Source organism: Carlito syrichta, unplaced genomic scaffold (assembly GCF_000164805.1).
Source record: "Carlito syrichta isolate Samal-C Ts95f unplaced genomic scaffold, Tarsius_syrichta-2.0.1 Scaffold303272, whole genome shotgun sequence".
Taxonomy (NCBI): Eukaryota; Metazoa; Chordata; class Mammalia; order Primates; family Tarsiidae; genus Carlito; species Carlito syrichta.
Window position 1 is genome coordinate 421024 of NW_007247368.1, and position 13802 is coordinate 434825.

Genomic DNA, 13802 nt, shown 5'->3' on the forward strand with positions numbered 1-13802 from the left:
CCTTCCTTCAGGAGGCAGCGCGGCGGGGGGGGCATCCTGCTCACTGCCCCCTGTGCAGATTAAGGAGGAGGCTCTGGACGATGCTGAGGAGCCCGAGAGCCCCCCTCCCCCACCCAGGAGCCCATCCCCTGAGCCCACCGTGGTGGACACCCCCAGCCATGCCAGCCAGTCCGCCAGGTACACGTTCGTCGGGACCTGGGCATGGCAGGCTGGGCAGGTGGGGTTCTGGTGGGAGGCCGGACAGGGGAAACCTGGGAGAGATGTGGCCTTCTTGGACCCCAGCACTAGTTACGGCCTTCTTAGGTTTTACAAACACCTGGACCGGGGGTACAACTCATGTGCGCGGACAGACCTGTACTTCATGCCGCTGGCTGGATCCAAGCTGGCCAAGAAGAGGGAGGAGGCCATTGAGAAGGCCAAGCGGGAGGCTGAGCAGAAGGCCCGAGAAGAGCGGGAGCGGGAGAAGGAGAAGGAGAAGGAGCGTGAACGGGAGCGAGAGCGCGAGCGGGAGGCAGAGCGGGCAGCCGTGAGTCCTAGGCGGGCGCTGGTGCCGGGTGGGCTCTGTCCAAGGCTACCTGGCTGACTCAGCAGCTGGAGGCCTGGGTTCTGTTCACACCCTCTCCTCTGCTGACCCCAGGCAGTGATGGGCATCTCCTGCCTGAGGCCTTCAAAATAAGGGCCTGCTCTTCCCCTGTAGCCTACATAACTTGAAGGCGCCAGAAGGAAACATGACCAGGAAGGAGACGCAGCACCGGGGCAAGCTGGCCTTGTAGGGTTCCCCCGACACCTGTTTCTAGGGTGGGAGGAAGGGTAGCCAACTGCAAAATGGCATGAAGGCCCCGCAGTGAGGCTCTCAGTCTGCTGGGGGCACGCGTGCACACACGTGCGCGCACACACACACACCCCCCAACTCTCACTCACAGACTCAAACCCACCCTCACACGTTACAGGAACGGAGCTATCAGGGGCATGAGAAGTGAGGCTCACAGCAGGGTCTGGTCTGCATACTGGGGCGAGGTCCCCATGTTGGGGTGGAAGGGCTAAGTTGGCCTCGGTACGGGATGGGGACAGGGTTGGTCCCGCTTCACCGTGCGCCATCATGGCCCCAGCCCCTGGCTGGCATGCCCCCACACCCTCCTTTCCTTCAGCAGAAGGCATCCAGTTCGGCTCACGAAGGCCGCCTCAGCGACCCCCAGCTTGGCGGCCCCGGCCACATGCGGCCGTCCTTCGAGCCGCCGCCCACCACCATCGCCGCCGTGCCCCCATACATCGGGCCCGACACTCCTGCCCTTCGGACTCTGAGCGAGTATGCCCGGCCCCACGTCATGTCGCCCACCAACCGCAACCACCCCTTCTACATGCCCCTCAACCCCACCGACCCCCTGCTGGCTTACCACATGCCCGGTCTCTACAACGTGGACCCTACCATCCGGGAGCGGGAGCTCCGGGAACGGGAGCTCCGGGAGCGCGAGATTCGGGAGCGGGAGCTGCGCGAGCGCATGAAGCCGGGCTTCGAGGTGAAGCCCCCGGAGCTGGATCCCCTGCACCCGGCCACCAACCCCATGGAGCACTTTGCGCGGCATAGCGCGCTCACCATCCCCCCAACTGCCGGTCCCCACCCCTTCGCGTCCTTCCACCCGGGCCTGAACCCCCTGGAGCGGGAGAGACTGGCCCTGGCGGGCCCCCAGCTACGGCCCGAGATGAGCTACCCTGACAGACTGGCGGCCGAGCGCATCCATGCAGAGCGCATGGCGTCGCTGACCAGCGACCCCCTGGCCCGGCTGCAGATGTTCAACGTGACTCCTCACCACCACCAGCACTCGCACATCCACTCCCACCTCCACCTCCACCAGCAGGACCCCCTGCACCAAGGTGGGTGCCCAGCCAGCCAGGGTGGGCACCAGGGGACAGGGCTTGAGCAGGAGCCGTCACCATCCAGGAGCAAAAAGTGCCCCTTTCCGGACAAGTTCCTAGTACCCAGCATATCTTAGTGCACCTGGCATCCTCCTGGCCAGGCTTGGCCTTGTCACAGGCAGCTGTTGTCCCCTGCAGCCCCTCAGGTCCCCAAAGGCTGCAGCCTCCTGAGTAGAACTGAAGTCTTGACCCTGTGCTCACTGGGCGTGGTGAGGGTAGCAAGGCAGGGTCTTGTGGCCCCTGGAGCCACGGAAGGTCCAGGTGGAGGCATTGGGCTCCCTGGGGACACTGAGGTGTCGCTTAGTGAGAAAGGGACAGTCCTCTTTTTCCCGTGGAGGGCAGGGCAGGGCTCCTGCCACCTTTGAGTGCTCCAAACTGACCACCTGGCCAGAGTGCCCATTCCTCTGGGAACAGGAATGCCTGAAGCCAGCCAGCTGGTCTGGGGCGGAGGCAGGCACCGCTCGTCTTCACCCTCTGCAGCCCAGCAGATGGAGACAGGCGAGGGTGACCTGGCTGTGCTCACCAGGAGGTGGGTGTGGCTGTCTGTGGGACCAGGGCCTGTCTAGAGTTCCCGGGACACAGCCTACATGCAGAAGAGGGCACGTGCTGTGCAGGAGGATGCCTGCTAGAGCAGGGCTAAAGAGAGAAAGGGCGCCACCTTGCTTGGGACAGCGAGTGCCTCTTCTGCCTGTGTGCCGCGTCCTGACCATGGGAGGGAGCTCACCATCAGGGGCCCAACCCCTGTGACTCTGACGTGACCAGTGAGAATAGGCGATATTCACTCATTCGTGCATCATTCATTCCACAAGTGTTTACTGAATGGGAAGTGCCAGACATGATTGGTGTAGGTGTTCACACAATCCCGCCCACATTTCCCACAAAGTAGGGGGACACAGTCTGGATACAGGCCAGGTGTGGAGAGTGGTCAGTGCCTGTTTGGAGACAAATAAGTCCAGGAGAGGGGACAAGGAGAGCTGGGCGGCATTGCAGTTTCAGAGAGACTGTCAGGAAAGGCTCAACACGGAGGCAGCTCTGAGCAGAGACTTGAAGGAGGGGAAGGGTGAGGCGTGGGAAATCCAGGGAGGAGCAGCTGTGGGCCCACTTCCCCCGCCAAGGTGCCCGGGGTGGCACGGCCGGGGGGCCTGTGCCGACATCCCTGCAAGCCGTCTGGTGGTCTGAGCTGGGGTGGTGGGTGCGGGCAGTGGTGCAGAGGGGGACATCTGAGGGGTCAGCCGCAAGATTCAGTGCCGAGCAGGCATGCCCCACACTGCCTGCTCTTCTGGCTGCCTCTGGGTTCTGTGGGTGCAGGGCGGCGAGGCAGCCTGAGGATGGGGTCTGGCCCAGCCCTAGCTGGGGCAAAGCTGTGGGTTCCTGTGGGCCTCGGGCCTGGGGTGGGCCCAGGCAGGTCAGCCAGGCCGGCTTTGCTGACCCTGGGTCCTCAGCCAAGCCAGCTGGGGTGTGCTGTAGGGTGCTTAGATGGGGGGTTCTCGATGCATTGGGGCTCATGCTGAGGGTGCCAGCATGGCCACTTCAGGTCCAGATTATTTGCAGCCAGGGGCGTGTTCTGCCCTGGCGACCAGGAGCCCCATGGGTGAGGAGGACTTCCCAGGAACTCCAGCGAGGGCCGTAACACGGCAAGGGCCTGTACCGCCTGCATCTGGCCTCTGTCCTTTCTAGGTTCAGCAGGCCCAGTTCACCCACTGGTCGACCCCCTGACTGCTGGCCCCCACCTGGCTCGCTTCCCCTACCCTCCTGGCACCCTTCCCAACCCTCTACTTGGACAGCCCCCTCACGAGCATGAGATGCTGCGCCATCCGGTTTTCGGTGAGAGCTCCCACGTGGGGTTCAGGTGTCACGGGAGAGCTGGGTTGCCCCCATTCATTCACTGGGTTGAGTGTTGAGTTGACTTGGGCTTCCCCACTGTGTGCAGGCATCAGTGTAGGCAGGAGGCATTCCCCTCCCAGAGGCTAACCAGGAGTGGGGTCATCGCCACATGACGGCATAGCTTCCAGCTCTGCTGAGAGCCAGGACCGCAGGCCCATGAGGAGTCACCAAGGGCCCTAATGTAGCTGGGGGCCTGGGGAGGGCGTCTCTGAGGAGAAGCACTTGGGCTTAGGCCTGGAGCATGAGGGGCCACAGTTGCACTCCTGGACCTTCCTGTGCCGCCCTTGTCCTGGCCGGTCCCCTGGCTGTTTCTGTAGCAGAGACTGTCTTGTGTCTGGCAGGCACCCCCTACCCCCGAGACCTGCCTGGGGCTATCCCACCCCCCATGTCGGCGGCCCACCAGCTGCAGGCCATGCATGCCCAGTCGGCCGAGCTGCAGAGACTGGCCATGGAGCAACAGTGGCTGCACGGACACCCCCACATGCATGGCGGCCACCTACCAAGTCAGGAAGATTATTACAGGTGAGGTGGAAGGGAAGGGCTGGGTCAGAGCCCAGGCTCCCTCCCCCCACATGGGCCCACAGGGCTTTTCCCCCTAGGCTCTGCCAGGCCCTGTAGGGGACTGCATCTAGCCACCTTGATGGGAAGGCACGGGTAGTTCAGCTGTGCGGGAGGTGTGACTGGCAGGAGGTGTTGCTGGAAGGCGTCAGGGCCCTCCTGCCACCTACCTGTCGCCTTTGGGGAGCTGCACCCTTCCTGGTCCACTGCCCAGGCCTGATGCACAATGTTCTTTTCTTTTTTTCCTTTTCAGTCGACTGAAGAAAGAAGGTGACAAGCAGTTATAAGTTATTTATTTGTTAACGCTGGCTGTGGAAACCCCAATTCTTGGGGGGAGAAACAGGACTTTTTACACACAATAGGAGCTGCAAAAAGCAAAAAGAATATCTTCTAAAGGTTTCTTTATATATTTAAAAGCCCCACAACTAAAAATGTATCCGCATAATAGTGTTCGTTTGTCAAGAGGATTTCCTGAGACTGGTTTGGGTCTCCCTGCATGACAGTCCCCCAGAAACTTAGTGAGTCCTGGACTGGACTGAACATTCAGAAAGCTTCCCTGCAATCTTGGGGTTTGGCTTTAGTTTTCCTTCCCCGACGTCTCAGTAGGTGCTAGACTCCAGTCCACACCCGTCACTGTGCGTGCAGACACACCGGGCTGCGTGTGCTCCAGAACACACAAGGTTTGCAGATAGGCGGCATGAGTTTGGAATCCAAGAGCTATAATTTTTAAAAAATCTTTTATTTTAATACATTGTAGGAAATCTTCATAATTTGAGAAAGTTCTGCAGCATGGCTTTTTACGTCTGTAAATAAATACTTTTAGAACAGTCTTTTTTTTTCCTTCCACAAACTACTATTCTGATCTATTTTTTCCAGCCATGTCACTAATTGTGAATTCCTACCAGCTATTGACAGAATACAGAGTTGATTTTTTAATAAAAAGTTATATATAATTATCCCTTTAATTAAAGGGAGCAGATGGGCGTTACTAATTACAGATGGGCAGAAGCTTGGGACTAGGCTTGGTCACAGCAGTGAGCATCCAGGGGTTTGCAGGGACAATGTGACAGACTCTTTGTTTTGCTGCTTTGATTTCCACTTCTGTCTGTTCCTAGCACGGCTCTGCCAGCGGCGCAGACATCTGTTAGGTCACACTTCTTTCGTTTTGCACAAGGAGTGCAGGGGTTAAGTGTCCCCTTTCTTTTCCCGTGTCACCCTTCTGTTTCTGCGGGATAGAAAGCACATGTTTATGTGTGTCTGATTGTAGATTTCCTCGTAGATTTCTATGCACACACATTTGATTGTTCTGGATGAATTGCCTTTTTTAATACTCTGAAAATTTCATCAGCATTCTATAACATTCAAGAAAATGATTCTGTACAGATAACTCAGCACATGAAAGACCCAGGACATATGCTTGCCAAAGGAATCTGTTAGAGGTCCACCTTCCACATGTGTCATCCTATGGCTCTTCCTGTGGTGAGGACCAGGCCTGGTCATCCTTGCCACAGACAGCGGCTGCTTTTGAGTGAGGGAGACCCTGGCGGCCACAGGGTCCTGGGTGCGGCCTGCCTTTGTGCCCCAGGAGCCGCTCTGTGGATGGTGACCCATGTCAGGCCAGGAGTCCCACTCGTCCTGGAAGTAGGAATGAGCGTCCCCCCGTGAATGTGAAGTGGGAAAGCAGGCTTGGCCTGGGAGGGCCGTGCTGCCGGAGGCTACCCTTCCCAGCAGGGCTGTCCTAGCGACGGCCTGCTTGCTCTCTAGCTTGCAGACGGAGTGCACTTCCAGAGCAGAGGGTGGGAATGCTGGGGCGTCTGCCTCTGTTGGTCAAGCTTTCTGGCTGGGTGTGACCTCTTCGAGCCTCTTGTCTCGGCCTGTTGAGGGCATTTCTGCCATTGTGGTGGTCACATCCAAGAATAGAATTTACAAAAAGAGACCGCACTGTGGGTCAGCAGACACTAAGTGTGACCAGGACCCAGGCTGCATAGGGGGCAGGAAGAGAGGCTGATCGTTTGATCCAGAAACCAGAAGATACTGGCTCAGATTTAGGTTCTGGTCTCCAACGTGCATCAGGGGCATTTCCAGTTTCTGTTAAAACCACGTTTGGTTTCAGTTGGGATAGGATCCTTTTGTCTATTGACAGCGCTTGTAGTTTGTTCTTTCATTTTCTCTCATTCCATTTCTGCCTTAGCATTAGTTACTTAGAGAGGAGGCGAGCTCAGATGAACCCTTTGCCATCAGACCTCTGCCGCCTTGGCACAGGGCATTTGCTTTCTTTGGGGAGCTGACGTGCTGTCCAGTCAGGCTTGTCCTCGGGGCACCCTGGGCTCTGAGGGCGGCCTCTTCCCACTGGGCTCCCAGACTCTCTCCCTTTTTTTTTTCCTTTTTGGTAGAGCACAGTGTCTACTGTTCAGTTAAACCTTCTCTATCTCCTCTCTGTCATCCATCTTTCCAAAGAAGAGAAAGAGTGAGTCCTTTGAAGTCTGTACTTGAAACTGTCCAAGGTGTCCTCCTGGTACGCTGGGTTTCTCCCCACCCTCGAGGTGAAGCACTGAGATTCTCCATTAAAAACCCACGACCTGAATGAACCCCTCGCCTGGTCAGTTGCGATTTGTGTAGGAGGCCCGGCCTTCGTGGTGTCTTGAAGCCCAACCCCTGGTTTCCTTCGGACTTTCCCTCGTTCTGTTGGCGTTTGGTTTGCTTTCCCGTGTTTTGTATGTACCTTGTTCAGTGTCGTCGAGGTTAAGCTTCACCGCGGCAGAGCAGGGCAGAGCGCACATTCTGGTCTGCTACGTTTATATATATCTTGAAGCTAAATGTATATACGAGTAGTTTGCCATGAGATAACACAGTGTAAACAGAGTAGACACCCAGAAATCGTGACTTCTGTGTTCTCTCCATTTGAGTATTTTGTAATTTTTTTGAAATATTTGTGGACATAAATAAAACCAAGCTACACTACAACCCCGGGTGTCGACGGTGCAGTGTGTCTCATTCTGGAGAGTGGATGGGACCCTGGGTGGGGGAGGGTCTGCCGTTCCCTGTTGCTGGGGACCCTGCTAACCTCCCAAAGTGGCTCCCGAAAGATCCACGTCTGCTGTGTCTGGGAAGAAGAGTCTCTCAGTGAGTTTATGGGCTCTCTGGGCATGCCCTCCAAGCGGCGGGAGGGGTCCTAAGGGGCCACTGGCATTGGACCAAGAACATCCCACACCCTTCACCCCACTCCACTGATTTATGGACGTCGCCAGAGTGTGTGAGCACGTGGCACCTTCCCTGCTTAGGAAGGTTCTGAGCCACCTGCCAGCCTCGTGGCCTCCTGCCCTAGCCGTTCTCCTGCCGTAGTCCCTCTTCCTATCTCTGGGGCTGCCAGTTCCCCGCCACCCCCACCCTCAGCTTGGAGGTTGTCCTCTGGTTGAAAATTTGTCCTGGCGGTGTGGAGGTCTGAAGGTCTGACCCCCTGGAGCACCGTTGGCGGCCTGCGAGCTGTGTACATGGCCACCAGGGGGCAGCAGCCCTCAGGATGGGTTGGTGCTGTGGTTTCCGAGGCTGTTGAGCATGTTCCCGAAGCTTCAGGCCTGTCTCTGGAAATGCATATGCTCCAGGGTGCGGCCGTGAGTTTCTGGATGTTGGGGGAGGCAGGGCAAGAGTCACCCAGTGAACTGACTTGGCACACTGCCCTTGAGCTAGGTGGGCCTGCCACGTGGCGGTGAAGGTTGCAGGGAGGCACGGGCGTCCGGACGGGGGAGTCATGCTTGCGGGCACCCGCGGCCGGTGGCCTCCAACAGCAGGGCCTGCGCGGCACCTCAGGAGACCGGGTCGTGAGGCGGGCATGCGGGCCTGCCGGGAAGGCCCAGGAGATGGTGGTTGGGTCTCGAAGGAGAGGGGCGGATGGGGCAGCTGGTGCAGCGGACAGGGCCGGGGCGGCGTCCAGCTGCCACATCTGCGGTCCCATCCAGGCGTGCTCCTCGTGAGCCCACAGTTGTGACGGAGGCTTCCAGGTGGCTTAGCTATGAGACTAAGTGGACACGTGGGCTTAAGCCACAAAGCGCCCGACTCAGCGCGGGATGGAAGTGATGGTGTCTCAGGCGTGAGCAGCTGCGGCCGTTGTTAGCACTCTGCCACGCATCCGCGCTGAGGGAGAGGGCGGGGGATGCAGACGGCGAGTGAGTGGGAGGAGACAGTGCTATCACTGGGCCCGGCATTGCTCCTGCCCAGATGACTGATTCCAGTGTGCACTTGCCCCTTGTTCCCAGGGATGCATCCTCAGCCTGGCATGGTGGCTCGGTGGCCCCGCTTGTTCCACTGCAGGTGGCTACAAAGACAGCCTCTGCAGACCGCGGGCAAGCCAGGGCCTCTGCAACGCTTGCGTGACTCTGCACGTGGCTGCCCTGTTGATAAGTGTCCTCGGTAAGTCGGGGGAGTGGTGGGTGGAGCTTATGCCATCTGGAGGGCAAGGGTGCACCATCGGGAGGCTCAGCCAGGGTCCTCTCTCAGACGTGAAGCTGCAGGCCTCCAGGCCTGAACCCATACCACCAAGCTCTGCAGCTCTGAGTGCGAGAGGCCAGTGAGGGGTCAGGGCCAGAACCCTTCTGTGTGGAAGCTGGAGGAGACAGGCGCCCTCATCTGAGCCAGGTGCCCCTCCCCAGCCTCAGCCTGACCCCACGGTGAAACCCAGGGCCGTGCAGTCAGGGTAGGAACAGACTTCAGGCATCTCTCTCGGCCTTGCGTGTCCACCCAGAAGGTCCAGATAAGTTCCTGAGCTCAGCTTTGGGTTCTGAACGGAACCAGCTACCTGGTCACCTGGGGCGAGGCTACTAGGCCTCAAGACCTGTGCGGACACAGGGACAGCGTGGTGCTTGGCCTCCCTGCCCCTGCCCGGGGAGAACTCTCCAGAACCTGTGCAGGAGCCGTGCCTTTGACTCTCTGGTGGACCTGTTCAGGCTGCAGGGTGAAGCAAGGGTTCACGGGCTCCTGACTTGGGCAGCGGAAGCGGCAGTCCCTGCAGGGAATGAATCACATGGTCCCTGGGGACTTGGGCGGCCTCCTGTGGACTCCAGCCACGGGCTTTCCCAGACCTGAGTGCCTCCCAGGTCCTATCGGGCGTCACACTGTTGGCTTTAGAGCTCTCATATCTGAGGTCCCTTCTCAGTCCATGGAGTCCGCAGCTGCCAGGGCTCAGGCAGCTGCCTGGGTCCCGGGTCTCTGCTTCTCCCACCCAAGGTCGCCAGGAGTGGCCAGTGCTTCTGTTGACCCATCAGGGACCCAGGTTGCAGAAGCTGCCCCTGTGCCCCCAGCCCAGCTCCGTGCGTGGGCACCCCGGGCCCCTACCTGCGCAACTTGTTGCTGAACCAAGCTCTGTGTGGGAGGCACTTGCTGAATGAATGAATGAATGAGTGCGTGCTTGGGCCCTGCTGAGGGAGGCTCTTTGGTGCCAGTCCACATGTGCACTGTGGGAATGACCAGAGGAAGGCCCCTTTAGCCCGATCAGGTTCCATCTGGGAGCTCCCAGGGGGCAGAGCACCTGTGGGCACCTGCCATGCCCTCTGCCACACGTCTGTGCCTGCTTGGGAGGTCCGCAGCCCTCTCCCAGCCCGACTGACGCCAGTCTTGGAAGTAGAAGAGTCGGGAGGTGAAGCCCTGCATGGTGAATTTGAGTAAAGTAAGACTTGAAAGCACTCCTGAGTTGGCCCAGGGAGAATTTGTCTTCTAATTCCCAGACCACCACCTGTCCCATCCCCCAGTCCCACTCTCCACCCCCCACACACGCTGCTGGTGCTGCTGCAGCAGAGTTCAGGCCCGTCCTGGCCGCCAGGTGGCAGTCGTTACACAGTCCCGGCACCTGCCCTCTGGGCCAGCCAGTCCAAGGTGAGACCTGTGGCCCAGGTGGCGGGGACCAGTCCAGGCCCCCGAGATAGTGGCAGGAGGTGTGCAGAGGTAACAGTGAGCGTTTCGCAGAACAGGTTTCCTGGGGGCAGGGTGTTCTGGGCCTAGAAGCGTCCCAGCCAGAGCCAGGGGTGGAAGCGGTAGGGAGGTGAGGCAGATGGCAGCAAGCAGGGTGGGCAGGGCCTGGGCGCGTGTTGGGACGAGGACAGAGGCTTTGTCTAGGGGATGGGAGGCTGCTTCTCTGTTCTCTGCTGCATCCCAATGCCAGGGATGTACACAGTAGGCACTCAGTAAGTGTCCACTGAGTGGAAGAGGAGCCCGTGATGGCTTCTCAGCAGTGGATGGTTTCGGAGAGCCAGGACTCCACTCACCACCTCCTGGCTCTGAACAGTCCCCCAGAGCGGCTGCTGCCCTGAGGCATGTCCCCAGCTCCTGGGCATCGGCCCCTTTCCTCCTCGGTGCCCTCCAGTCCTGCTCATGGCCAGCACCGAGGACGCGCCACTCCCTGCGCAGCCTCTACAGACTCACTGCAGCTCAGGGAGGACCCAGGACCTCCCAACTGCCAGGGCCCGGGCCGCTGTCGGTTCTCACACGCTCAAGGGACGTCACCTCTGCTCCCTCACATGCCTGTCGCCCACCCTGCCGAGTGCCGGGATGCCGCCCCACCACCCCTGTGTCCCCAGAGCGGTCCCGGGTTCAGCAGCCTGGGAAGGTGGAAACAGAACTGATGCAGCTGTGACTTCACGACTGCACGTCGCGTCTGTTCTGAAGGCCGAGGACCACTCAAAGGCTTCGGGAGGGTTTGAGGAGCATTGAGCGAAGCTGAGTTTCAAGTTGGCGGAGGGAAAGTCGGGCGAGGGAGGGAAAGTCGCCCCATTTTGACGGCGTGGTTTCTGTTTTGTCTTATTGGCCGCGGAAAGGCGTGTGGTGGGCACCCGGCGAGGGCGCCAGAGGCCATCCCCCTCCCCCTCCCACAGCCGAACTCCCTGGGAGCAAGTCCAAGGCCAGCCGCATGGGGCAGGGCTCAGCCGCGCAGCCGCACTGGGGCCGGGCTGAGGGGACGGAAGCCACCCACTCCCGGGAGCTTGCAGGCTCCCATCTGCCTCCAAGGAGCTTGGCCTCCCTGGGTTCAAGCCCCAGCCCTGGCAGGCACAAGCCATGATCCGTGGTGACCTGGGTACTTGAAGTGGGGTTATGATGCCTCACTCCCAGTGAGGTCCGGGGGCGGGGCAAGCCTGCAGGGCCCCTTTGAGGACCCGGGAGCACCGTTCCCGCGGTGGCAGTAGGCTTGTCCTGACGAGGGACTACCCTCCCAGGCGTGGTTCCTGTGGTGCTCGGCGCGCTGTGGTTGCTCCCACTGCCGTCTGCTGGGAACAGACCTGAAGGTCCAGGACAGCTCTTTGGAGCTGACCCGAGGGCCGTCCCAGGCTCTCCCACCCACTGTCCCTGCACGTGCCTGGGCGGGGCCGATTATCAGAACGGGGCTGACAACAACCCTTCCCGCGTGTGAAGTGAGCCTTGTTTACTCAGAGTCCTAGGAAGAGAGCCCAGGCCTTGACAGGCCAAGAGCCCGGGGAGCCTCCCTGGCCCCCATCTCCTGCAAACTAGGCCAGTGCTAGGCAAAGACAGCCCCACCCAGAGGACAGCCTCCGACACCACATTTTCTTTTTTTTTTCTTTTTTTTGAGTTGGAGTCTCACTCTGTCGCCCAGACTGGAGTGCAGTGCGGCCACCGCAGCCTCGACCTGCTGGGCTCCGGCGATCCTTCCAGCCTCAGCCTTCCGAGTAGCTGGAACTACAGGCGTGCGCTACCACACCCGGCTAATTTTTTATTTTATTGTAGATATGAGGTCTCCCCAAGTTGCCCTGGCGAGTCTCGAACTAGGGAGCTCTTCTAAGCAACACAAATGTGGAAGGATGAGTCTGCAGTTCTAGAAAAAGCACAGAGGCCCAAAAGAGCTGTGTGACTTTGAAAAGTCCCCAAACTTTTCTATGCTTTGCACACACGTAAATCAGACAAAAAAAACAACATTACAGGGAAAGGATCATTCATTCTAACCAATGTGGGCTGCACAGAGGAGGTGACGTTTTAGACAGATTGAAATGGTTGAATCAGATATTGGTGGGCAGAGAAGGGGTGGCCTTGGCCTGCGGAAACAGTCTAAACCCAAAGTGTCTGCGGCCCACGAGGACCCTGTGGCTGCGCTGCAGGAGACTGGGCCGTGTGGAGGGTAGCGGGGCGTTAAGATGAGCTGGGCCCAGCTTGGGTGTGAAGGTGGCCAGGATGCAGACAGGAGTCCTGGGCCAGGGCAGGGGCACAGGGAAGAGCCGCCTGGGTGCCCCATGACCCCATAGGCACCACCATGGTTCCAGGTGAGTAGCAGGAAAGGGCACCGAGGAAGAGGCTGGGGGAGGCTGTGGCCCAGGTGTGGAGGCTGTGGGGAGGTCAGGGCTCAGGTGGAAAGGTCACAGCCAAGGTCAAGGTGGGGAGGCTGTGGACAGGGAGGAGTTGGTCACATGCCCTGCAAGGTGTCATGGTCTTTCTGCCTGCCCGGCCCTAGCTGGTCACAGCAAGATAAGGGACACTGCCATAAGCCCCAGCCTCCCCTCAGAGGCTGGTAGCAGCTCCCAGGACCCCTGTTCTTTGTTTTGGACTTGAGGTCAGGGACATCTTGTGTCCTCAAAACATATGTTCCATGCACTGAGGAGACTGGAGGCTGCACAGGCCCTGGCCAGGCCAAGTTCTAGTGTGTCAAGGACAGCAGTGACCCAGCCACACCTCTCCCTCATGCCCTGTAGTCATTGCGCAGAAGAACCCTCACAGTTATCTGGAAGGGACCTCAAGGTGTTGAGTGACAGCCAAAGATCAGAGGTCAGTTGGCGAGGGACAGTCACATGAGACCCGAGCTGTGTCCAGTCTCGTCAACAGGCACCGGCAGGTAGCAGGCACAGACCTGCGGAGCCCGGGCCCGGCGTGGAATCAGCACGCAGTGGGCCCAGGCATCCACCCATGAAATGATGCCTGGATGGAGGGGAAGAATGGCCCGAATCTCGCCCTCCGGCCCCATCCCTGCCCGCGGTCCGAGGGCAGGAGGGGCACTGACCGGGCACATCTGCTCCAGCCTCCTTGCTTTCAGGGCAGTTTACAGCCCAAGCCTCCTGGTCCCTGGGCTCCCTTGGACACAGCAAGCAGCTCCACCTCTCTTCATCAAGGCGTCGCTCGCAAGACATCTCGCCAGGGAGGTTCTTTCACTCTGCCCGCTTCCCTGCTTGGGCTGCACAGACCGCACCATCTGCAGGCCGGGGCTCGGGGCTTCTGCTCGCTCCTCTCGAGTCAGTTCCATGAGGGTGGGGACCGATCGCCGCCGGACACCAGCACCTGTTGCTGCCTGCCACGCCCAGGGCCCTCACTAGATGCCTGGGGCGGACAGGTTGGCTGGGTGGATGGATGGCCGGTGGATGGGTGGTGAGTGGGAGGATGGGTGGGCATGTGGATGGATGCATAAGTGGAGGGGTGGACATGCGGGTGAGCGGGTGAGTGGGTGGGTGGATGGATGGACGGAC

General features: G+C 59.5%; 1 protein-coding gene across 1 annotated transcript in view; it reads left to right on the top strand.

Moving 5' to 3' along the window:
- The window catches only part of RERE (arginine-glutamic acid dipeptide repeats), a 289136-nt gene extending 281809 nt beyond the window's left edge, over positions 1 to 7327 (top strand). The window contains exons 18-23 of the mRNA XM_008058270.1: positions 12 to 177; positions 304 to 526; positions 1152 to 1872; positions 3592 to 3738; positions 4140 to 4320; positions 4610 to 7327. Coding sequence (XP_008056461.1) covers positions 12 to 177; positions 304 to 526; positions 1152 to 1872; positions 3592 to 3738; positions 4140 to 4320; positions 4610 to 4643 — 1472 coding nt within the window. The 3' untranslated portion in view covers positions 4644 to 7327. The remainder of the gene's footprint in view (positions 1 to 11; positions 178 to 303; positions 527 to 1151; positions 1873 to 3591; positions 3739 to 4139; positions 4321 to 4609) is intronic.
- The last annotated feature ends 6475 nt before the right edge of the window (positions 7328 to 13802 follow it).